General features: G+C 42.2%; 1 protein-coding gene across 4 annotated transcripts in view; it reads left to right on the top strand.

The window, feature by feature from the left end:
• The window catches only part of CYRIA (CYFIP related Rac1 interactor A), an 87,205-nt gene extending 61,903 nt beyond the window's left edge, over positions 1-25,302 (top strand). For all 4 annotated transcript variants that reach the window (XM_079791514.1, XM_079791513.1, XM_079791515.1 and 1 more), the window contains 9 exons: positions 10,783-10,904; positions 12,135-12,240; positions 14,137-14,273; positions 14,723-14,800; positions 14,977-15,093; positions 15,184-15,263; positions 16,932-17,058; positions 20,299-20,369; positions 21,957-25,302. In XM_079791514.1, coding sequence (XP_079647640.1) covers positions 10,783-10,904; positions 12,135-12,240; positions 14,137-14,273; positions 14,723-14,800; positions 14,977-15,093; positions 15,184-15,263; positions 16,932-17,058; positions 20,299-20,369; positions 21,957-22,020 — 902 coding nt within the window. In that variant the 3' untranslated portion in view covers positions 22,021-25,302. The remainder of the gene's footprint in view (positions 1-10,782; positions 10,905-12,134; positions 12,241-14,136; positions 14,274-14,722; positions 14,801-14,976; positions 15,094-15,183; positions 15,264-16,931; positions 17,059-20,298; positions 20,370-21,956) is intronic.
• The last annotated feature ends 571 nt before the right edge of the window (positions 25,303-25,873 follow it).

The raw sequence follows: 25,873 nt of genomic DNA, 5'->3' as shown, positions 1-25,873 counted from the left end.
TTTATAGCTTGCTGATAGGGAAGCTTATAACAAAAAATGTCTCCTTTCTTTTCCTGTTTAAAAATAAACAACAACAAATGGAACATCTTTGTAAAATATGTACAGTTTTCTTTTCTTTTAGAAGTGATCAGCTTTTGTAAGCTTAGCATAAATCACCATCAAGCATTTTTCCCAATAATTTTCATGAATTTCTATCACATTCTAAATAAAAATAGTGTTCATCGTAATTTCCACCGATTAATGTAAAGCAAATTATCATTGGAGGTGAAAGAAAAAAAGTGATTAATACCAGGAATAAGGCTTACAGGTGATTTATTTTTCAGTCATCGCTACCTCTTCTTTATTCATTATTTCATAATGCAACACTATTTCAGGATTTTGAGACACACAACTTTTATCTGAAAGGTTATGTTTCTTTTATCAAAAACTTTAAATATTTTTCCAAGATAAAATGGCTTATGAATCATGACTAAATAAACACAGAGATTCTTTCTTATCTTGTTTATTTTCTTGATTGAAAATATTTACAAGTGAGTGACACTTCATGTTTAATTGACGAAGCTCATGTTTCCACCTTTCCTCCTGTGTCCCCCCTTGAATTTTTGAATTAAAATTCTATAATAGTGGGCACATTCATTTTGAAATGTCATTTTTGCCAGTATTCATCATCTATTGTGGACTTTAAACTTTAATTTTTCAAGTATTTTATCTATATTAAAAATAAGTAGAAACTTCCTTACATGTGGAGTAAACTTCCTAACAGACATTTTCTAGGCAAATGCTAGAAGACCCATTCAAGGTACAGTACACCAAAAGGTGAAAGCTCTCTAGGAATATCTTCTCAGAATCTCTTCTGGGTCTAAAATAAATATTTAAAAATCAGGAAAATTGATCCCAAAGCTCATGTGTCCTGAAAAAAATATTTAGATTACATTCAGTGAAAGACACCTCACCTCTAATTTAACTCATTTAGCTGCTGCTGTTGTTCTTGTTTGGCTGGGTTTGGCTAGGTTTGTCTCTGTTTGGCTGGATTAGGTTGGGTTTGGCTGTGTTTGCTTAGGTTTGGCTGTGTTTGGCTATACTTGGTTGGGTTTGGCAGTTTTTGGCTGTGTTTGGTTTGGTTTGGCTGTGTTTGGCTGGTTTGGGCTGTGTCTGGTTGGATTTGGCTGTGTTTGGCTAGATTTGGTTTGGTTGGGTTGGGTTTGGCTGTGTTTGTCTGGGTTTAGTAAGGAGTGCATCTCCAGAGAGAATAGCTGATACCAGTAGGGAAAAACTAGAGAGCAGACAAGATCTGAGCAAAAGGGAACTTAAGGTAAGTTTATGCCTAAAGTGGGGACATGATTAGTAGAGGATCCAGGAAAGAGGCCACATTGTAGAGGAAGAAAGATATCATACTGCATTGATATTCTTGATGGCGGAATCTGGGTCTCACTCAGTTCTGTGACCCAGACCGTAGCTCGTGTTGAGCACGGAGCATTGATTACCGAGTGAGACAGTGACAAATGCTGGCCATGTGAAGGAATGGGACAGAACAGGCTAGATCCAGGAGGGCACAGATGTTCAAGAAGAAGGGAGTGTAAATGGATTCAAATGCTGCAATGTCGTCATGAAGGATAGGCTTGAAAAGGGAATGATGAGTTAGGTCATGAGCTGCCCCCCTCCTGGTAGTCACTGGGAGAACAGATTTAAGATTTATTGCTTTGCGTACAGAGGCTGGGTTGCAAAGAGTTAAGTAGGAACCAGCAGAGAAAGGAAGGAAGGCTGAACAGCATGTAGCAACAGCTTAAATGAATTTGGCACCTCTGCTTTGAGTGTTGAATATTCTTTTTGAAGTCAGTGATGGAATATAATTGAACCGGGTCAAATAGATATAATTAAGCTGGGTCAAAATATAACACAAAATTAGACACATCTGTCCTTAGGTTTCCAGTTGTGTAGACCTGATTCAAATTCTTGTTTGACCTTTGCAGTGAGTTCTACTCTTTATGCTCACATTTCTGCACAACCACTTAATATCTCTTTCATTGTTGCTTTTTTTCATCCCACTACTTTTTCTTCTTTTTCTCTATTTCCTTGCCATGTCTACATTTCCTCTTTGAAGGCTGGGAGACAGAAGGGGAATAAAATGCAACCTAATCTTTCATGAGTAATGTTTTTTTGGGGGGACAGTGTATGGAAAGATGTGTGCCTGAAGGTCTGCTGATAACTTTAATCGAATTCACCCATTATGGCACCCAAAGTGGGCAGTGGGCATTAGCCTTCCCGTGAAATAGTTTCAGTGATTGCCAGACTGAAATGACCATTGGAAACATCAAACAAACCTTATTTTTCTATAGTTGTCTGTTCCTCACCCCAAAATTATGATTCAATGGCCTAGTCCTAAGAATCTGCTTTTGCCCACATTCCCCAGGTGTTTTTGAAGGTCAGCCAGTCTGGGAACCACATTTAACTAATGGGTCCAAGTGAGGCACTGGCCCAGCCTACTGTGTGGAACCAGAGTGCTAACAAAGTAACCTCTTGAGTTCCAAGATCCAGAGCTGTGGTCTCCAGAACTGATCACAGAAGGCCCCTTATAGCTCCCGTCTCCTATTTTCCCTTGCCCAGCAGGAAGTTACAGCTGGCTGCAAGGCAGAGCTGCAACTCTAGAGTGATACTCTTCCTTAGTCCTTTAGACAGTGTCCGTCTACCTTGAAGTGGAAGGTCTCCAAGACAGGTAGAAGTTCAAATAGATTAAAATCTACATTGTTATCACAGGTATCATTCCCATTATTTAAACCTGCTATGAACATTCTTATAGAATCTTGGTGGGCATTATTTATTTTGGATAAATACCTAGTAGGGGGTTGCTGGTCAGTTATATGCAACTTTGCAAGAAACTATCAAATAGTTTTCCAAACATGATGTACTGTTTTCCATTCCTACTAACAAGATAGGGAGCTTAGCTGTTCTAAATGGTTTACAACATTTAGTATTGTCAATCTTCACCTTTTTAGTTATTCTAGTGGTTATGGGATCGGTATCTCATTGTGGCTTTAATTTGCATTTGCATGGTAACTGATAATGCTGAACACTTTTTCATGTGCTTATTGATTATTTGATTATCATTTTTAGGAATGTTGTCTATTCACATCTTTTACCCATTTTTAACTGGATTATTTTTCTTTATACTACTAAGATTGTTCTAGCTCAGATAGATTGCTTTAAATCCCTTATCGGAAATTAGTTAACTGTACTTGCCCAAATAAATTTTACAATTAGCTTCAATTTCTACAAAAAAAAAAATCTTGCTTGGATATTGATTATAATCATATTCAATCTATAGCTTGGTTTGCTGAGACTGGCATCTAAACAATATTGATTCTTCCTATTTATGAATATGGTATATCTTTCCATTTATTTAGATATTCTTATAAGTTCATTTATAGTTTTTGAGATCCTGTATACCTTTGTTGAATATACCCTGGAGCAGTTCCTAATTTGACCATAACAGTTTTTTTATGTTTTGTGTTTGTATGGTATGTGTGTCTCCATCCTATCTATGTATTAATCTATATACTGTATTCTTGCAAACAACATATAGTTCACCCTTGCTTTTCATCCAAGCTGATACTATCTACCTTGTAATTGGAGTGCTTAATCTATTTGCATTTAATTATCATATGTACATTTAATTAATGTTATTTGAATCTGTCTTGATGTTGACTTCCATTTGTTACATTTGCTCTTTGTTTCTCTCTTAATGTTTTTCTGCTTTTTGTTTACATGAAATAATTTTTGGTAGTCTCATCTGTCTTTTCTGTTGACTTTTTATTTATGCCTCTTAGTGCTTATTTTAGATATTATAATATACATCTTTAATTTATGGAAATCTATCTTCCAAGTATATTCTTTACTTCATGAAGAATTTATGAACCTTATCACAGTATACTTCCAATCACCACCCTTCCCCTTTTCTGTGAGTGTTAGATGTTTTACTTCTACATATAATATAAACTTCTCATTGCAATTTTTAAATTTTAAACTCTCAGTAACCTTGTGTGTGTGTGTGTGTGTGTGTGTGTGTGTGTGTGTGTGTGTGTGGTTTTAATAGATATTTCATGTTTACTTGTTCTGGTGTTCTCCATTCCTTCTTATGTAACTAGGTCTCTTTGGTATTATTTCCTTGCAGCCTAAACAGCTTTCCTGTGGAGAGGATTTGGATGGCATCTTAAGCTTCTATCATTATGTGTCTTATCTAGTGTTCAGCATAGGGCTGGGCATGAAGCCTAGGCTTAGGAACTTGGATTTTCTTATTGATGCTAAATCAGTCACTATATTCAGAGCATCTCTAGCATTATAGCATCAAGTGGGAATAACAGGGATGGGAGTTGGGCAGGAAGGCACAGAGGGGTGACATAGCAGACATAAATATAGGGACATTAGAAGAATATATATTCTTCAAAGAGTGTATAATTTTATTGGGGAGATAAGATTCAAGGACATTGAAGAGGCAATAGTACAGGTAATAGAGAAATCTGTACTAGAACAGAGAGCCAGAAGAAATAAAGGTTCTAGGCTGTGCTAAAGATAGTGACGGATAAAGGATTTTCTTTTAAGACAAACCAAACCTTATGAGATTAATAGGAATGCTGAGAACAAACATGGCGGAGTGAGGTTGTTAAGAAAGAAATTCTAAAGCCTCCAAACCATTTACTATCAGAAAGACTGAATATTTTGACCTATTAGGACTCTAGTCTCCCACTCTTTAAAGCAAAGAGGGTGTCAGATTAGCTGACCATCTGGGATATTTTGGTTGACACAGATTACTTCTTGCCACTACTGACCTCTTCTTTTATCTGTCCCTCTTTGGTACCCTCACATCTGCTAAGGTTGTTCAGAGGACACCAGATAATCTTGGAGAGAAAGGAGGAACATAAGATGTATTTTGGTCACTTTGCAAATGAGAAAACAGACAGACAATGAAACTCCAATAAAACAAAACAGACATGGGGAGCGAATTATGAATTTCAACAGATGGATTCATTCACAGTGATTCCTTAAATTTCTAGTACTTCCGCTTTTTAAGTGCCTTTCATCCATATCCATATCTTCATTATAACTCCTACAGGACCATATAGGTAGGAGACGGTGGTGGGGGCCTTTTAAGAGGGATCTTGTTTGCTTCTTTCTCTACCAAGAATTAATCTGAGGCCTAGAGAAATTAATCATTTTATCCTTGGGTCTTATAGCGAGTGGCAAATCTGGCAATAGGACCTGGGTCTCCAAAAACTCCATTCTTGGAGCTTCCCCTTTCCCCCATGACATCACAGGGGTCCCATTGCATGTGAGCGAAATAAACAAGCCTTCAAGCACCTCCAGTCTCACTGCTCTTCGCAATCCCTCCTTGGTTGTTCCACGGGTAAGGGCCCTGGGCTCTGGTGTGGAATGACTAATGTTTCTACACAAATAAACGTGTCACCCCAGTCACACTTACATTTTCCAGCGGACCTGTGCAATTTTATGTTGTTTCCGTAAGCATTTATAGTATGGTGCTATAAATCATTGCCATTTTACATCCCTGAATGTTAATAATAGGTAATTATTTATGTTTCTTAGGGAGAGGGGTGGAGGAGTGAGGATGTGGGTTGGGAAGAAAAGCTATAGATTTCACTTGCAGTTTTGGCAAATCCTTTTTTGTACCTTTCTTGGTGTTTATAAAACAGCTGGTGGCATGAAGAGATAGTGATAGATCCTATTGATGAAATGCCAGGGATTCCTTCAAAGCCAAAGACATCTCCAAGTCAATTGTATCTTCCCCTCGTGTTATCTTTGGTTGACTTGTTTGATTCTCTGTCAGCTTTTCTATACAATCCCACATCGGTTGTTAGGAGAAGGTATGTGTGTGTGCCCCTGATGCTTGTGAAGACAGAGGGATACTTGGCTGATTTACAAAGATAAGAACCCTTTGAAGTGACAGCCTGCTCTGGGTTGAGCCCTGACATCCCTCCCTGGGGCTTGTTCACCTAAGATGTTCATTCCTGACAAACAAAACACACAGCCACCTTCCTCTCCATCCCCACAGAGGAATGCCAAGCATCCCGCTTTCAGTAAATATCCCAGTCCTCCACGGGGGAAACCTCCAACTGACCCCGTGACACCAAAATGCTGACAGTTACTATCCACCCTCACTAGCACATGGCGCCAAAAAAAGATAAATAGATCCCCTGCAAACAAAATGAATACCTGTTTACCTCTCTCAATTGATGAGGGAATTTTCTCCATTAAAGATTCAAGGCACTCGGCATTCAGTGAGTTCTTGACGATGAATGTATATATTCAAGGTCACAGAGCACATGATACATTGTCACACTTTCCACAATGGCAAGTACAGGACAGGGGTTTAAATCATCGCCTGGGGAATGGCCTGGAAGGGCTGGTTCCAGGGCGCCTCGAGGTATTGGTTTCTGAAATTGCCTGTGTAAATCACAGCGATGTGTAACAGCGTCATTGGTCGACAGGAGCAGCCCAGCTTCATGGAACCATTCTCTTCGATTTCGATGGAATCATTGGTGATGATTAGAAGTGTAGAATGTGATTCTTAGAAGAAACGTCATGAAAGAATTCACTGGCTGCAGCAGGAAAAAAAAAAAGATCCATTTCCATCAGTAATACAATTGGCGAGCGTTGTGTGTATGTGTGTACCGTTGACTAAAGGTCAATCTTTGTGTTAAAATAGACAAACAAAGCCTGTAATTCAGAGTTGGTGTTGACTCAGCACATGCCTTGGGAGGTGGCTGATAGGTTAAATATAATAACCTTTCAATCACTAATTTGTCAAGGTCTTTTTCAAGAGGTCTCTCGCCTTGACATCTGCAGACACATATATTTTTTAAAAATAGGGTTCCCAATGTGGAGCATGCCAGAAGTATCAACCCCAAAGCCTCTCAGAGGAATGTTCTAGAAAGCAAAACAATACGAGTCTTAAGATTGGGAGAGTAAACCTAAGTGCAGTTTTTCACTTAACAAATATCTGATGAGTGTGTTAACTACACTGAGGAGACATTGAGGCCATAAATAAGTGACGGATTATTTAAAAACACACATCTTAATGCAAGTGTGAATAGCTAATCTGATTGTAAGAAAATACATATATCTTAATGGTAATAGTTAGAGACATAATAGCCATTGGAAGAGAAGGGACAGAAGGGACCATCTAGAAGTAATAGGATTTTTTTTCACTGCTTCCCAATACTTACATTCTCTGCCATCTGGTCAATTTCCTCATTTATTCATTGATTCTTGGCATGTTTATTGAGAATCCCCAGTCAGTAGTGCATATGGGGGCACTGAGGATAAGAATACCAACTTCATCTCCAAAGATTGCAGAATTCAAAGACACGCAAGAAAATCATCATGAAACATAGTGTGAGAAATATATTTAAACTAGAGGCCTGGTGCACGAAATTTGTGCACTCGGGGGTGGGGGGAGGGTGGGAGGTCACTCAGCCTGGCCTGCACCCTCTCGCAGTCCGGGAGCCCTTGGGGGATGTTGACTGCCATGGAGGCCAGAGAGGCTCCCGCCACTGCTGCTGCACTCACCAGCCATGAACCTTGCTTCTGACTGAGCTCACTGACCACCATGGGGCAGCTCCTGCGTTGAGCGTCTGCCCCCTGGTAGTCAGTGCACGTCATAGCGACCAGTCATTCCACCATTTAGTTAATTTGCATATTACCCTTTTATTATATAGGATCATTCAATCAACTGTTCATTCAGCAAATTTTTCGGCAGCATCTACTATGTGCCAGGCCCTGGAGGTATGATATTAAATGAAACAAGGCCAGAGTCCTATGGTCTAATGGATCAGATTCTCATTAATGAGTCCCAACTGATCATTTAGCTGGAGGATAAAGATAGGATGAGTTATGGATTTCCACAGGGACATGGGCCGCTGCCAAATGTCACTTAGGGTTGCACAGTCTTTTCCCGTTTGGAAGAAGGAGCAGACAGGCAGATTGGAGCTTCCCCTAGTGAGCAGTCTTCTCCTTGAAAACCAACGTCCCTTGGGATCTGGGTCTCCTGAGACTCTTACACACCCAGAGGACAGGGACTGTGCTGCTGGCATCAAGGACCTCATTAGTAACTGGAAGAAAAGGTGACTCAGTTCCATCACAGGGGAAGGAGGAAAAATTAGGGCATGCAATGATAACACCAACAAATTATGGAAGAAAATGAGCCAACTCATTTCTAAGTGGGGATGAAAGAAGGAACTGGCGGATTGGATTTCTCCCATCCCACCCCTGCTAACCAGGGCCACAGGAAACATTTCAAACAAGACGCTAGGATACCTGCCAAGAGAAACATTCTCCCAGAGACAGAGGCTAGGGACAAGGGTCCCGTTTCCCAGGTCACTCCAGTTTCCAGGGGTGAGTGACCTTGTAGTGGAAGGTTCTTGACACAGCCCTCCACTGCTCCGCCACTGGGAGAGAGGTGACCACCCTGTGCTGCTTGTCCAGCTCTGCGTGGTCACATAACTGTCGGGGTTGATTTGTATCAGAAAGAGTCACTCCTTTAGGCCACTCAGTGAGAACCCATCTTATTTTGGGAGTACGTAAGACCTCTATTTTTAAAAACTGACTTCGAAATATTTTCCCTTTTGTGGTTCAGTAATTGTCAAAAGGATGGGTTTGGGGGTTTTGTTTGCCCAGCACCCCTCTTCCAGCCCACTCAGCTTTCCTTCTGTTTTGTTTAAAGCTTATCCAGCGGTGGCTTGCAGGGACAGAGCCCCGTGACAGCCAAGATTAGGAGGCTTCGACTCCTGGTTTCCAAGTGCCTTCTCAGTTTACACCTACCTTATAATTACATGCAAACACACTGACCCCTCGGAATCTTGGTCACAGGCTCTATTTTTCTTTTCCTCCTCTTCAAAGATACATCTCTTTGAGAAAATGGTCTTTGTTTAGCTTATGATTTTTTTTCGATACATTTATCCGAAGGGGAAAGGATTGGCATGTTTGATTTTTATTTGTTTTCTCGGATCTTTGCTTTGCATTTTTGTCCCGTGTTCACTTCCCTGACTTTCTTCTTACCTTGGAATTGCGCTCCACTTACATACTTTCTTCAGTTTGGGGCTTGCTAGCTTGTGGGTATTTAGGTTTCTGTTTTGAGACACCTCTATGGCTTTGAGAAAAGTTTGGAAAAGCAGGAAAAGACAAACTATAAATTTGTTAATATTGTGGATAACATGGTACCTGAGAAAACTTACCATGTGCTTGTGGGAAAGCATAGAAGGTCACAAAAGGTAAAGGAGCAACACATTTCTTTCCCCTTCTGTTTCCCAGCCCAGATCCTGTACTCCATCCAACCCAGCAGCCTCTTTCCTCGCCAGCTGCCCACCTGTCCCAAGCTCCCATGGATACACTCCCCTCACCTCCCTCTTCTGCCCTAGTCTCATCCTTTACATGAGGGACATTTCACTCCTCCCAGCCCACACTATCTTTCTCTTCTCTGAACCCTCCTGTGCATGTACGTGAGTCCTTCCTCATTCCCTGGTTGAAACCCATCTCATTCCTAGAAGTATAGTTTGCCACGTTTCTGGAAAATCTATAGGGTTTTGGTTTTGTTTTTCTAAAGAGAATTACACCCTTCATTTCCCAAGTAACTCTACCAATTTCTTGGGTCTGAGCAGGGCCTAGTAAGAAAATGGTCTAAAAAAATCCCCTGGGCAACTGCTCAAGGGTCTCGCCTTGGGTGAGTGCAGGTCCAGCACATCTGGCCTAACCCCTAATCCCATACTCAGCCTCTCCGAAGGCCCAGTCAGCATGGTGAGGACCTCGCTTAGATTTCACCTGTCTCGTGGATTCTGTTTTATACCCCGAGGAACACTGTGAATGATTATAGTTCACAGGGGAGTGTTAGACCAGACACAACTCTGTCCGGCCCTTTCATGGGCGTGGTCTTCTGGAAGAATGTAGTGCCTTGGGACTTAGATTTTTGGAAACAGAGCTTTGGGAAATGACATCTGTCTCTTTCCTTCCTTAGTGCCTTTACTTTGGATGGAGATGAATGTTCTCGCTAGCCCGGGCAAATACTCCATCTGATAGGTATTGTGTGATGAGCAAAGCCCAGCCTTTACCAACTCAGCGCTCACCCACCAGCCTGCATAACTACTCTTGGGACAAACGCCTACAGTGGCTACAGGGATGCAATCAAGTGAAAATTCACTGAGGAGCGCAGGGGTTGCTTCCGGGGCTGTTAGAATACGTTCTTCACTTACGTAAGGTCGAATGTGCCACTTATTTGTGTGCTCTGGAAGGATACCTTTCTCTGGGCTCTGAAGGAAAATTATCTAATCTTTTTAGCTTATTTTTATGTGGAAATATGAAGGGGATGGTTTTTTCCCATCTATACTCAGACTCACCGATTTTTAATTATAATGGAAAATATTCAATAGCTTCTCCTATTAAAAGTGGTCTCAAAAAGACGATGTTTACACCTTCCAGCACCTGGTGCACCGCTTGACACATAGTAGGTGTGCAGAAAGTGTGTTCCACAAGTAAAGGAGAACCCATAATGATTCCCACATGCGTGGTCTCCTGTGTGCAGAAAGATGGATGAGTATTTTGCACCGAGTAATGGGCAGGAGTTAACCGCCCCTTCCCTGGTGGCTTATTATACTAAAGAGTAAATACCAAACCTGCAGGAATAAAAGAAGATTGTCTAACAAGTCAAACTGCGTGCTGACCTCTTCCCCAGCTGTTTGTAAACGCAAACCCTCCGTGTCTGTTTGTGTCCCTTCTGCTCAGATGCCCAGCCCACGGAAGGCGAGCGGGAGATATGGAACCAGATCAGCGCCGTCCTCCAGGATTCCGAGAGCATCCTCGCAGACCTGCAGGCGTACAAGGGCGCGGGCCCAGAGATCCGAGACGTATGCCAATGACAATACCCAGCTGACAACACCCTTGCGGGAGAGGGAAACCCACACACGCACACACAGCAGGATTAAGTAATAGGCCTAGTATTTCCTAGTGCAGTAGGAAGAACAAGGACGGTAATGTGTCCTTTCGAAAAAAGTGTATGAATAACCCCTTTTATTGTAGGACATTAATCTGAGCACACACTGCTGTAGGTCATGTCAAATATTAGCCATTCTCTTCCCAGACACACATGTGATATTGCAAGACTCACATGCACACAATGATTTGTCAGCCTGTTACTTCATTTGAGGGAAACGTCCATAGAAAGTCTGTGAACAGCAGTTGAAATATGAGTCATGAGACCTGGGTTTCTATGAACTTTCCAACATTTTATAATAATTTGGGCAGGTTCCACCGGCACCACAAACAACAGTCATGAACTGTCTCACTTTACGTAGCCTGCAGGTTAGGAGATTTAAAAATAAATAAATACATGAAAAACAAGACAGCCACCAAAACAAAAAAGGAAATTGTCAGTGTGGCTTTTGAGACTTCCAAATGCCTGAAAGGCAAGAAACTTCTCACCCTTCTTATTTGAAAAAATTAGTTTTGTGGCAGTACCAACACATACACACATTCATTTGCACACATATATGTACACACAGACATACACACCCCTACTGCCGCTGCCAAAATCGTTCTGGAAAATAAACACCGCTAACGTCACAATCCTCCAGCTGCTGAAGCCCAGACAAAACAGCATTTCTAAGAAAGTAACAGCCTGTTAAAAAGTTGTTTTTCTACTTAGGAGGTCACCATGAATGTAGGTAATTTAGGTAACACCACAGACTGGCAGGAATGTATTACAGAGAAAGGGAAAGATCTACAGGATTTTCGTTTCACAATGAGCACCAGCTCTGCTTAGAAGAATAAATGGTGATGGAGGAGGGTTGCATTGCTTCCTGTTAGATGTGCATTTTTTACATTTATGATAAGGGAAACTAGTAAGTTGACCCAGGATCTAATTGCAGAGTCGTTTGCACTATGTTCAAGTGCTAACCCTCCATTCTAACTGAGCATCCTGGAGGACAGTCTGATGAACTGATGTCCATTTAACAAGTGCACATAGTGAAGTCCATCGGCCATTGTGTTTTTGAAAATGTAAATCCTCTCTGAATTTTAAGTCATTTTGATGTGGAGCTTATCTTCTTTCTAAACAATTCTGTGATTTTTTTTTATAGGCCATTCAAAATCCCAATGACATCCAGCTTCAAGAAAAAGCGTGGAATGCAGTGTGTCCTCTGGTCGTGAGGCTAAAGAGATTTTATGAGTTCTCCATAAGGCTAGGTGAGTTCGTGTTTCTGGTTTCACATCCCACGTGTGAAGTTGTATTATGGTGTTGGCGAAAGTCACAGGAAGAGCTCAGTGCCTGAGGAAATGTCCCACATCCATGCGCTGTGTCTTCTCAGAGGCCATTCATGGACAACACCACCTGTCCTTTTCATTTCTTTCAATTCACCTCAATGTTTCTTCTCCTGAATATCTTGGCATGTTCAGAGTGTCTCTATCGGTGGTCCCTTTGGTCTTATTCTCAGCTAAGTGTGACTCTTAACAGTTTCACTGTGGTCTGATCACATTTCTGGGTGACAGAGAAGTTGGGAAATACAGGTTACCTGCTAAACCAAGAAGAACTTGGTTGGCGGGAGTCATGTGATAAATTTAACACAGAAAAACTTAATACATAAAATTTAATACAAGAAAAACAAATAAAATGCTCTGCCCTTAAACTTTAGAACAACAACAACAACAGAAACAAGATAAATAGAACCCTGGAAGGTATAAGATGGCTTTGCAGAAGCAAGAGCAAAGTCAGGTCTGCTTGACAATAGGCTCAATGGGAGCATCCATCAGATGTAACCACTCCCCTCAACAGGAAAGCTGAGGTTTCCTTAGCCAATATGTCTACAATGAAGAAGAGGCATAATCATGTTCTACTCTATTTTTGCCACAGATAAGTGCTACATTTTGAAAAGAAAACAGTGAAATTGAGGAGAATAATAGCCATGATTTTGAGGGAACTTGAAGCTAAGACCCAGAAGGAGTAGTTGAATAAACCAAAACAGTTTTTCAGGAAGGCAGCGCTTTTGAAGACTCTCAGGTTGATGCAGGATCAGTTTCCTCAAAGTCTGTATCCAGACCCATGAACTGAAACCTAAGAGCCCACGTTTCAGTTCAACAGAAGGAAAAAGACGCCCCTGCCTGGGGAGGTCAAGGTAGAACTAGCTGCCTCAGAAGACAGTGCAGTCCCAGGAGTGGAAAGGGCTGGAAACGCCCTTGTAAAGATGCTGAAGGACATCAAAGGACTATAGAGCAGGTCCTGGCAACATTTCTATAAAGAGCCAGATAATATGTATTTTGGGCGTGTGGGCCATCCCGTCGTTGTTGCAACTAATCAACTCTGCCATTGTCACACAAAACTCACCATAGCCAATATACAGAGGAATGAGTGTGCCTGTTTTTTTAAAATAAAACTTTATTTAATTTTTTTATAAGACTTCTAAATAAAGGGCCAGATTTGACCTGGGGACCATAGTTTCCCAACCCCTAATGTAAAAGGTTGATTAAATGACTCGGTGCTATTAGAAATACACTGACGTGAAAACTGGAGGGGGCGTTTAAAAACAGACAAGTGGGAGTAATGTGACAGTTTCAAGGGCAATAATGGAGGTAGATATGGCAATGGGTTAGTAGAAGAAATATTGCTGGGAATAGGTGAGACTGTAGATGCAGAGAAGAGCAGGAATGGAACCCGAGGTCTCTCCCTGCAAAGCAGGTTATCTGACCCATGTGTTCTGGGCCACGCTGTCTCATCCTGGATCATGAATGGCTGTCTCATGCACGTGATCCAAAAACATGTGTTTATGGTTTCCCAACACTGTTGGCAGTTGGCACTACTGAACAGGGGAAGGTGCAGCTGAGCTTGGAGAGACATTTACATAACCATGTGGCCATGGCGTGGGGTTGGGAGGGGACTTCGGCAGTGGAGGCAGCCTGCTCAGCGTGAAGGCTCCTTCTCTTCCTGGTCCACACACATCGTATCACCCACAGTGACATGGAAGCACAGGGAGCAGAAAGACCCACCCGGCAGGTTAACTCTGAGAATGTCAACGGGGGCTGCAGATGGTGCTTTTGAAGGATCTCTATAGGCCGTCTCAAATATGTATTTATCCCTTTGATTTCCAGAGAAAGCTCTTCAGAGTTTATTAGAATCTCTGACCTGTCCACCTTACACGCCAACCCAGCACCTGGAGCGAGAGCAGGCGCTGGCAAAGGAATTTGCGGAAATCCTGCATTTTACCCTTCGATTTGATGAGCTGAAGGTTAGGCCACATATGTTTGATGATTTAAGCTTGTACTGGGTTCCTGCTGTGTACAAATCCTCTGCAGTGCTGCAGGGTGGGGAAGAGAAACATGAGTGAGATACCGTAGCTCCTTCCCTAGGGAGACGTAGAATGTGGCGAGAATTTGCACTCATTGTGGTAAAGTGACTTAAGATGGTGGTTTTCATGTGAAAATTCAAAATCTGTTAATGCAATAAGAGACATTTTCGAGTGTCTGCTCCTCATTGAGAACAAATATACTTCCCTGTGAAAACAGGGCATATTTTTAAATAATGAAGCTCCGAGTGCTTATTTTTAACCAGAAGTTGCATGGACTCATGTAGCAAAGAGAAGTCTTGATGTGTTTGCAGATCTAGTGCTGGGCTCCCCATGTGAATTCCCCATCTGATGCTGAGAGATGCCCTTCTCCCCTCCCTTCTGAATTTCAGATGAGGAACCCGGCTATTCAGAATGACTTCAGCTACTACAGGAGGACAATAAGCCGCAACCGCATCAACAACATGCACGTGAGTGCCTGGGTCCCTTGGGTCTAGACACCCACACTCCACGTCTCTTTTGGTGTCTGCATCGGGAGGTCTCAGGGAGAAGATAGTCTTATTTATAATTCAATTTCCAGGGGACATTGTTTGGGGATTTTGACCATCTCTTTATCAATTGCATCTTCTCTTCTTGTTTTTATCAGCTAGACATTGAGAATGAAGTCAATAACGAGATGGCCAATCGAATGTCCCTCTTCTATGCGGAAGCCACGCCCATGCTGAAAACCCTTAGCAATGCCACAATGCACTTTGTCTCCGAAGTAAGTGGACTTGAGCAACGAGGTGCTTTTTCCTTAATTGCGGGTAAAGGCTGCTGGCAGGGCTAACATCCATTTGTGTCTCCCATTTAGAACAAAACCCTGCCGATAGAGAACACCACAGACTGCCTCAGTACCATGACGAGTGTCTGTAAAGTCATGCTGGAAACACCGTAAGTGACATCGGAGCGGTACTGGTGGTCGAGAGCTCACCAGGCAGAGCCTGTTGGTATAATGATGCCGATGACTCCTAACCACTGGGTCAGCACATTAGCAGTCACACATCCGTTACCTGAATTAATCTGATAAGGAACTCTCAGTGGTAGGTGTCGTTATCCCATGTCAGAGCTGGAGAAACTGAGGCTGACTCTCCAAGATTTGCAAAACTTGTTAGATGGCAGAGCCAAAACTCGAGTCAAAAATGCTGTAGAGCCCTAGCCGTTTTGGCTCAGTGGATAGATAGAGCATTGGCCTGTAGACCAAAGGGTCCCGGATTCGATTCCTGTCAAGGGCACGTACCTTGGTTTCAGGCTCCTCCCCAGCCCAGGCCCTGGTCAGGGCACATGCAGGAGGCAACCAATCGATGTGTTTCTCTCACATCGATGTTTCTCTCTGTCTTTCCTTCTCTCTTCCACTCTCTCTAAAAGATCAATGGAAAAATATCCTCAGGTGAGGATTAACCAAAAAACAAAGAAAGATGCTGTAGAAATTGTGTAAGAATCAAATGGAGGATTGAGTGAAATAACTGGATAGTATTAGTAATATGTTGGAGAAAAGATTTGAGAGAAGATTTAGAACCAGGAGAAGTGGTAAGACTGTTACAGGAGTGATAATGAAGATCTTTCTCTCTCTTACTTTCTCTCCCAGCATCTTTTTGTATTTAAGCTGGTTGCTAGATTTTTAAAAAATGGTTGAGTTTGTTGAGGATGAGGCAGCATGGGAATGAGGAAATCCACACTCAAAAGTCAGGGTTCCGCTTATATCTGTAGCCCCCTTTGAGCCCAGAGACAAGTGGTCTGAACTGCCTGGGCCCTGGTCTCCTCATATGATACCATTCTCAGAACCCCATCTAAGTTGCAGAGTGTTTGGGATGCCCAGAGGGATAAAAAAAATGCCTTAAAATTTTTGATGTTCTGTTCACGTTGGAAGATGATATTAATTTCAAATATTTTGCTTATACCAAAGTTAATAGTTACTCCAAGACAAAAACAGTAATCATCTTCATTGAAGGGCCAATTCATAAGAAAATAGATATTAAGAAAGCCTCTGGTATTGGCCAGAATTATCTGAATCATCAGAGACCCTGTCAGGGTAAGTGAACAAAATTCAGACTTCACGCATACTCACAGCCCAATGACTGGCACATCATTTCTTTAAGGTATCTTCCACAATTTAATTCAATCTGCAGCCTATATCTTAACAAAGGAAGTTACCCTGACTGGAGACACGATAGCTGCTCTGTGGAAATGAGCTTGATTCTTTTTCTCTATAATGAAGCCATTATTCTCTATAATCTTGGACAGCCAGAGGGAACTGCTATAAAATATTCAGGATTGATGGGTGGGGAGTGATGTACGCGGTGAGCTGGCTCACTGAAGGGCAGAAGAGAAGAGAATTGACTGCCCTCTAATTTACCTTATTTTTGCACTGAATTGCTGGTGGGATAGATTCGAGGAGAATTATCATCATGGGTTTCTAGAAGAGCATATTAACCTGGTTGGTGCATGTCTGGGATTGTTCTCAAGAGAGGATTGGAGGAGTCTAAGGCAGCCAGTGTGGAGCCAGACATGAGCATGCTCGGGCCAGGAAGTAACCCCCCTGCCATTTCCCCTCTCTCCCAGGGAGTACAGGAGCAGGTTTACGAGCGAAGAAACGCTGATGTTCTGCATGAGGGTGATGGTGGGGGTCATCATCCTCTACGACCACGTCCACCCCGTGGGAGCTTTCTGCAAGACGTCCAAGATCGATGTAAGAATATTATAAAATGTGCTTTCCAATAAGAGTACATAAATGCTGCCAAGAAGACCTTGCTGCTCTCTCCTCCACCTCCCACTAAGAATGACCTCTCCAAGACACAAGCCCCATCCTGGTACCTCTCCTCATAGGAAGAAGTCCAATCTTTTTTATGTGCTTACAACAGAGCATCCAACCTCAAAAGCATAGCAGGAACATGGAGGAGCTGATCCGCTCAGCCAGTAGAGGAGCTGAGCAGATGAACAGTCACTTAGCTGCAAGTGCCCCTACAGTTTATCACAGTGTTATATAAATATATATTTTTTATTTTAAAAAATATATTTTTATTGATTTCAGAGAAGAAGGAAGAGGGAGAGAGAGAGAGAGAAACAGCAACGATGAGAGAGAATCATTGATCGGCTGCCTCCCGCATGTCCCCTACTGGGGATCGAGCCTGCAACCTGGGCATGTGCCCTTGACCAGAATCGAACCTGGGATCCTTCAATCCAGTATGCAAGCCAACACTACCTACTGAGCCAAACCAGCTAGGGCAAAATATATTTTTAATACGTTATATGAAAAGCATTAAGAGATACTGGCTCACAAGACACCATCCTCAGATCCCAAACAACATTCCAACTTCCGCTCCACCCCACTTTCCAGTGCCTCCACCAGATTCCCATGCGTTTTCTTGTCATTGGCAGATGCCTGAGCTCTTTTCCCTGCCCTGAGCACCCTTCCTCTTCTCTTGTGGGTGGATTCCTTTAAGACCCTCCTCAAATAGCCCCTCATCCTGCCCCTGCATGGATCAGGGCCCTCCTTCTTTTCCAACCCCGAGAGCATTTACCATTTTGGATTTCCTGACTCCCTCACAGACACAGTTCTTTGACTAGAGCAGAGACCATTATCTATACACCTAATGTCTGACTTACTGCTTAGGAGTGTCCATGGCACATAGAGCATGGGACTCAATAGATGTGCCAGAGAGCTTTTGCTGAATGAATGAATGAATGAATATAATGGGAAAACAGTCGATATTGGTGTGCAAGTGATTTCCTGTTGATAGTGGGATAAAAACATGTGTCCTCTCAGCCCAGCACTTGCTTCAAGCATCCCCCAGTAGTGTATACCATTTGTTGACTTAAAACCTTTTAAGAACAGAATAGGACCTCTTTGTACTAACAGTCTGGCACCCTTTATGATCCTTCATCTGCACAAAACAGCGTCTTTGATGCTTTAGTCCTGGACACGTAGAAAGTCTGCCTGCCCAGAGAGGTCATAAGTCTGCAGAATGTGAGAAAGTCTATCAATTAAAAATGCAACCTGGATCACTCATTTTGAGGATCCAGCTTCCTAGCACAGCTTGACACGACTCTTCAGGGAGTCTTACTTATTTTTTTGTAATTATTTGTTTACCAAGAAAATATTTAGTATGAAAATTTTTGGAAAATACAGGAAATCAAAATACAGAAAATTAAAATGATCTGTAGTAACCTCACCATAGACAGATGATCATACCCTTAGGAGCTCCCCACTGCTCCTCCTATCTCCAGTCTTGCTTCCTCTGATCCATTTCCATATTAGTCACATTGCTAGATTATTTAACACCCATTAAGGGTGTTTTCTACAGGAAAATGCCCCTAACTTCCTAACATACTATGAATGTGGCCCTGACTACATTCATTGAATGTGGCCCTGACTAACATACATTGAATCTGGCCCTGACTACATTCCTAACTGCATTTTGTTATTCACACCCATGACTTTAATCAGCCTGAAATAGAACTAGACATTCCCAAAGCGTACCCACTGCTCTTACAAGTCTGTTCTAATCTATGGTCCCATTGCTCCTTTAGCATCTTTTACAAGAACACGTAGGATAATGAGCTATTTGTCTCTCTCCTCCCACTGAACTATGAGCTCCATTGGGAGAGTGAACAAATCTCTACATCACGCAGTTTGGACCCATCCTGTACCCATGATTGGCATCTCTGATTGACCATGACATTCTTTCTCAATAAGCCTATACATGACCCCCAAATGATTCTCAACCCTGTGTTTTGGCTTCCTCCATCCAACTATCAGGGTTTATCAGGTTTTTAAGAAAAACTTTCACACTGGCTGGGTAGCTCAGTCAGTTAGAGCATTGTCTCAATACAACAAGGTTGCAGGTTCAATCCCCAGTAGGGGCACATTAAAAAAACCAACCAATGAATGCATAAATAAGCGGAACAACAAATCGATGTTTCTCTCTCTCTTCCTTCCTCTCTCTCTCTCTCTCTCTCTCAAATCAATCCAAATTTTTTTTAAAAAAAGAAAATCTTTCAGCATACCAGAGATATACCCGCAGAAAATGTTGATAAGTGACCATTATAAAAGAGGTCTTGAATGTACCCAAACCTGATATAGTGCATGAACATTTGAGTTTAAAACGAGTGACCATATTCTTTGCAGCAAGATTCTTCCCCTGTCAAAAAAAAAATTTCCAGGGTATGCATAATATTATTGTGATCTATATAAATTTGATTTTCATGATCTCCCCAAATTTTGAATAAATTATATTACAAAGGCACAAAAAGCTAAGAAACTTGCCTCGGTTCATGAAGATATTAAACAAGTAAGCATGGATGAAACCCAGTCATTCTGTCTCCATGTGGTTCACATTCCCTACCACTGGTCTTTCCCAATCCTCTCCTGTCAAGTGAGGGAGTCAATGTGGGCACTAACATCCCCAAGGTTCTCTAACTGCCAGTGCACTATTGCGAATGCAGGAAGGTGGTGGTGACTTCTGCCTGGTGAAGGTAATGCAGTCAGAAGAGGCTTCCTGGTATTAATGATCTTCAGTTGAGTCCTAACAAACAGCTGAAGGAGGAAAAACATTCAGGGCAGAGGGATGGGATAAAGTGGTCAGGTTTATAATCCATTCAGCCTCCACTGAGCACCTCCTGGAGGAAAAGCCCTGCCCTTAGCTCTGGAGCAAAAGACAAGAAGATCAAAGGCTCAAGTCTGTGTCCCCACACGCCAGATATGTAAAATGTTCAACTGCAGGACAGTATAACAACTGATGTGGAACCTTCTGGAAGCCCAGAGGAGCAACTCACTGGCCTGGGGGCGGGGGAAGAAGAAGAAGGTCTGTTGGTTACTTCTGTGAGCAGGAATAATGTGATATTATTATGGACAAATACTATAATGGACAGAAGTTATTATGGACAGAATTACGAGGATATTAACAAATGCTGTGCTTTCTCCTCCCAGATGAAAGGCTGCATAAAGGTTTTGAAGGAACAGGCCCCGGACAGTGTGGAGGGGCTGCTGAATGCCCTCAGGTGAGCCTCAGGCCTGGGGTAGCTTTGCCAGGGGTGGCCAACCCTTCAGATCTTTTTGCAAACGTAGAAGCAGTTAGGGACTGAGGGCTAAGGCATCGGGCATAGTCCTTTGCATATGTAATACATTTGCTCTTCCCCACAACCTGTTAAAGTCAGTGCCATTTTTATCATCTCCTTTTTACAGATGGAAGAAACTGAGATTTAGGGAATCAAATAACTTGCCAGAAGTTGCACAACAGATGGCCAAGCTAGGACCTCAATCCAGGTCTGGGTGATCCCACAGGTTGTGGCCCCAACTCCCGGCCACACTGCTTAATGGTTGTGGTTAGTAGGGGCTCGTCAGACAAAGCAGCCTCCCTGGCTTCAGGGATAGATCAGTAATATTCCACCTGCGTACGACGCTTAAAGTTTTGTACTCCGCTCCCAGTCACATTGTCTCATTTCATCATCACAACGCAGAGAAGTAAGGCCCATCAGTTATCTTCATTCAGTCAGTGAAGGAATGAGATGCCTATGAAATGAATAAACTAGACACTGAGATTGATCCTGTTTTGTGGAGCTCCTCCATCATTGTTCATTGTTCAAAACGGTTTTAGAATTACTGTAAGAGCCTTCAGGATTCTGAGGGCCAACCAAGGTTTTCTCCAATGGTGCCCATTTCACAGAAGGCTGGCTTTTCATCTTAGTAAAGAGACTTCAGTTACTGAAGTTTTTGAATCAAGCAAGACTTCCGGAGTAGGGCACTGTGGTAGGCTGTGGGTCTCCTGTGTGTGCTGGCACATGTGTGCCTCCTAGGCACTGATAACGTGAGACAGCACAGGCTTCTGAGGCAGCCAGACCTGTATCCAAATTGTTCACACATCCTTCCTGGTCATCTTTGTGATCTGAAATGGGTCACGTAACCTCTCCACATCTCAGTTTTGACATCTGTAAAATGGAGGTAAATAACCTCTCTTACAAAGAGTTAGTGTCAGTGAAACGAGAACTTACATGGAGAGCCTAGGACATGGTCAAGGTTTTATTACATGTTACTTCTCCTTCCTTTCCTTTTCATAAACTATTTCTGCACCAGGTTAATGTGAGGATGCCGATTGCATCATTTTTTGTCGTTGTTGTTGTTCACTTCCACTTGTGCCCCCTGGTGGTGTCAATGAGGATAAGTGTTGCCTGGAAAGGAGAAAACTAGAAACGTTTTAGAGCTGCTATGTTGCTATGCAAATCCATATTTTCAAATTCGTGACTTAGCAGGGGTGGCCGAGATGGCCGAGATCCTGCACTCAGTCATGTGAGGTCTACTTCCCTGTAAATGAGACTGCTTAACAGCCCCTCCGTAATTGTTTGAGTATTTGATCTATTAGTTTAATAACCGTAATACACAATTCCTCTGGAAGGAAGAATCAAATATTCAATCCATATGAGAATACTCTGGGCATTGGAATGTGGCTCTCTGTCTAAAGAACCAAGCCTAAGCTTGATTTATAAATAGCATTTGTGTCTCCCAAGGCAAAGATGGGCTGGTGAGTCATTATTGAAGCTTTCACAGAGCACTATTCGCACAGTGAACGCCATCCTTCTCTCTCCATCCAGGTTCACTACAAAGCACTTGAACGATGAGTCGACTTCCAAACAGATTCGAGCAATGCTTCAGTAAAGCTCTGCTCCCAGAAGAGGATCTATGTACTGACCTCAGAAGATGTATATGTTTACATAATTTAATACAGATTGATGTTAATACTTGTGTATTTACATAACCGTTTCCTTCTTGTCACTGCAATATATGGACCTTCATTTGTATCCTGACTGACTCAACCCAGCAGAGCATAAGTTGACTTGAGAGCCTTACCTTTGCTGTCTAAAACAAAACCCCCTCCTCCAAAGGCAAAAGTTGGAGATGTTGAACTTTGCCACTGGAGTCCTTTAACTACACCTGTAACAATCAGAAATTGCTGATAGTTTGTGGTAGTGTTTAAATTCTAGATGTGTAATCTCTCTGGGAAGTATAGTGATAGAAACACAAAGTATTTGATTTCCTGTATCGGCTCAGCTACAAGAAACACGACGTATCCTGGCAGAGGGAGAGAGAAATCCAGAAAAAAAGAAAAATGCATGTGGCGGTTCCAGCCCAGGTGTTTGGAATTCAGCACGCCCCCTCTCTTTCCCGAGACTGCAGACCACACGTGCAGCCTTTCTGTTCGCACGTGTTTCATTCATCAGCATTTTCCCTTTCTGTTGGCTGTATGCCCCTCTGCAGTTCCCTTTCCGTTTGCAAGAGGAAAATCACCTGTGTTTGAATCAGTCCGCGGGAGAGAAGCCAGAACAGATAGGTGGGCTGTCGTAGGTAGGCTGTCGAAAGTGGTTGTCTTGGAAGTTGGGGACACGTTGGGAGGAAGGACGCCCAGACAACAGGACAAATCTTCAACCCTCTGTCACAGGGACAAGGACGTGGAGCTCTGGCTTTAAAATTGTGGTAAGTTTGCTGACATTGCAGTTATTTGCATAGTGCTGGGCACTCAGCCCGTCCACATAGGAGCCTTGTTCTCTGTGGACCATTCATGTGACAATAGAGTTCTGGGGTACTTCAATAGTTACCAGAAAACGGGGGGAATTTGGAGGGGGAAAAAATCTGTTTTCTGGTTACCTTGTCTTTAAAACACAGTTTCCCCCTGGCCCATTGCTAGCTTGTTGCCTTGAGTAAAGCCTGGTCAGAGTTCCTGGAGTTAGTTCTAGCCCTATTCATTCACAGTGTGATCTTGGGAAACTCACTTCAGCTGTGTCTCACCTTTCTCATCTCTAAAATGGACATTGAAAACCGACATTCTCCAGGAGCCCTCTATGCCTAAGGCTACCTTTAGAGTCTAAGGCTACCTGTCACTAAAATGACTGACTCCCACATTCTTCCATAGTTAGTGGAGTCCAGTAAGCATCATCCCACCTTATCCTGATGATTGATGGTATGACAAGGCCTAGAGCAGTGGTTCCCAACCTTTTTTTAGCCATGCCCCACCTAAGCACCTCTCAAATCTTGATGCCCCTCTGTGACATATAATTCTTATTATTCAAAAAGTGAACTCCTATTCACATGGAGGAAGCCTAAAAGGCCATTAACTTGGTATAAACAAGCTTCCAAAGAACATGGCATCCATGAAAGAGAAAAATAAAAGAACAAAAGGGCAGTTGAAGTACTGAGGAAGAAATCACTAAGAAATTGTTAAAAAAATAATATGAAGTGATATGAAAAAAGAGCAAATAAAGTTTCAAAACATATAATAGAGAACTGAAATGCATAAATATGTCACAATATACATTTATATACTGTATATAAGGCCCCTAGAACCATAAGAAATGCAAAAAAATCACTGTTAATATCTCATTCTCGAATTGCCCCCCTTAAAAATCAAATTGCCCCCCCCCCCCGTGGGGCATGTGCCCCACGTTGGGAACCACTAGTCTAGAGTTATTTTGTCTGAAGATCAGAGCTTGGAACGAAATCCAGGAAATCTAATCTCAAATGGAAAAAAAGACAGAGGGTGAAGTCAATCAGGACCCCACTGCCCCAGTGTAGGACTAGAACCCAGGATGCTTCACTCCTGACTCCATGCTCTTTCTTTTCACCATGTGGCCTATATATACCTACTATGGGATGAGACTGGATACTTTAAAATAAATCCTCAGTCTGGCCTAGATAATTACTTACCTACTTCTGGTAGACAGCAAGTTACCAAGTGGATGATCATTTCAGAAGCTGGGTCTGGGTACCTTAGAGCTTGGCGCCATTCACAGTGTCTCAAGAAATGAGCTGTCACACCATTGCTTCCCAGATTTTGGTGGCCAGCTGGCATTCCCTTGAGTCCTCCAAGAAAAGGGGAGGTATACATGTGTTTTGTTTTATTTTGATCAAAGAAATCCAGCCGTGGCAGAACAGGCTCCATGTCTGTATCTAAATGTCAGTCAACAGAGAGAGGAAAGACCCTTTTCCTTAAAGCTTTTCAAGCTGAACCAGTACAGCTGCTTGGATGGCTCTTCTCCCACCAGAATAGAATCACACTAGTTGGCCTTGAGTAACTTTTCAAGCCTAGGGGTTCTAATGTCCCAGAGGAAGCCAGAAAATGGGGTAGCAATGGGTGAACACATTCATTAAATATTCAGCTTAAGAAAAGTTCTTCTATTTGGCAGCCACATGGTATCCTTAGGCGACAACTGTCAAGATTGTACATATAGAGGCATTCAATGCTCATCATCACTGGGTCCGTTTTCCTCCTTTATCAGGAAAGGCGATTCAGTCTTGGAAAGAGGAATGGACTTGCAGAGCAAATAGTTGAGCACGGGTATCATTTTTTAATTAGACTTTCTATCAAAAGGGACCAAATACATGGGAGGGGCTGCTGGCCTGCCCCAGTTTAGCCAGGTTGTCTTGTCTCAAAGCCAAAATTCATTCGCCAGGATGTGGGTTCTCCAAAGCCCAGGGTCTGAAAGGTTGCCTCTGAGTGTCAGGAGGGCAGGTTAACTGAATGTCTGTGATCACGGGCAGGTGGTGGACCTTGGGCCCACTCCAGAGCTATTGTGGGAGACAAATTCTTTTAACAGTCTGTCCTCCAGGCATCAGGAGTCCTTAAACAATCATGGTTTCTATGCTGCATGCACATGCATCCAAGACCTATGGGTGGTTTAGGGAAAGTGCTAGCAACAGTCTCCATGTCAATGTTAACTATATTTCATATCTGTTGTCTCATAGTTTTCAAATAAACAGTGTCTTCTGTTACTCCCATATTTATTTGGGGGGCAAGCAACAAAATGAAAATTACATTTCTCAGAACCACTGCTATTTTAGCATTATAACTTTGTTCTCAGAAACCTTTCATGTACCACAAGGAATTAGTAGATTTAAAAAAAAGAAGCGCAAAACAAGTGGCAATAAATGTTTGAATTGTGGTGACTCATTCAGACTGGCATATTAATTAACAACCAGAAAGAAAGTCTTGGATACTATTCTTTTAACTACCAGTTAATATCATGCTTCATCCAAGTTCACTCCTAGTCATTACCATTATACCAAGATATTAATGGCAAACTGAAGTTTTTGATACATCATCACATTGAAGTAAAAATAATTTCATGCTTCCTCAAAAGAAAAATAAAACCTACTCAATTTGGGAATCCAAGTGTCCAGTAGAATTCAGAGACTTCTCATTCAATTGTGTATCCCAGACGGCTGTGCGTTCTCTAGATATTCATAATAAATGTTGAAATTTTATCATAAAGAAACCCTCTGAAGCTCAATTTCCCCACTACATCCATGAAAGCTGGTGCATACACAAAGCTGCTTTAAAGTTTTCATATCTTGTTTGCTATCATTGTGATTTTTTTTGCCTGCTTTGCCTCTTTTTGTACAGAAGTTTTGGGTGTGAAATGAAAATTAAAATTTGGTACATATATTTAAAAGTACACCTCTATTTTATATGATGTTCAAGGTGGAATGGATGATAAGCACATGATCATAGATATGT

Source organism: Cnephaeus nilssonii (genome assembly GCF_951640355.1).
Source record: "Cnephaeus nilssonii genome assembly, chromosome: 15".
Lineage (NCBI taxonomy): Eukaryota > Metazoa > Chordata > Mammalia > Chiroptera > Vespertilionidae > Cnephaeus > Cnephaeus nilssonii.
The sequence above is the reverse complement of the archived record's forward strand: the minus strand, read 5'-3'. Positions and strand labels throughout refer to the sequence as shown.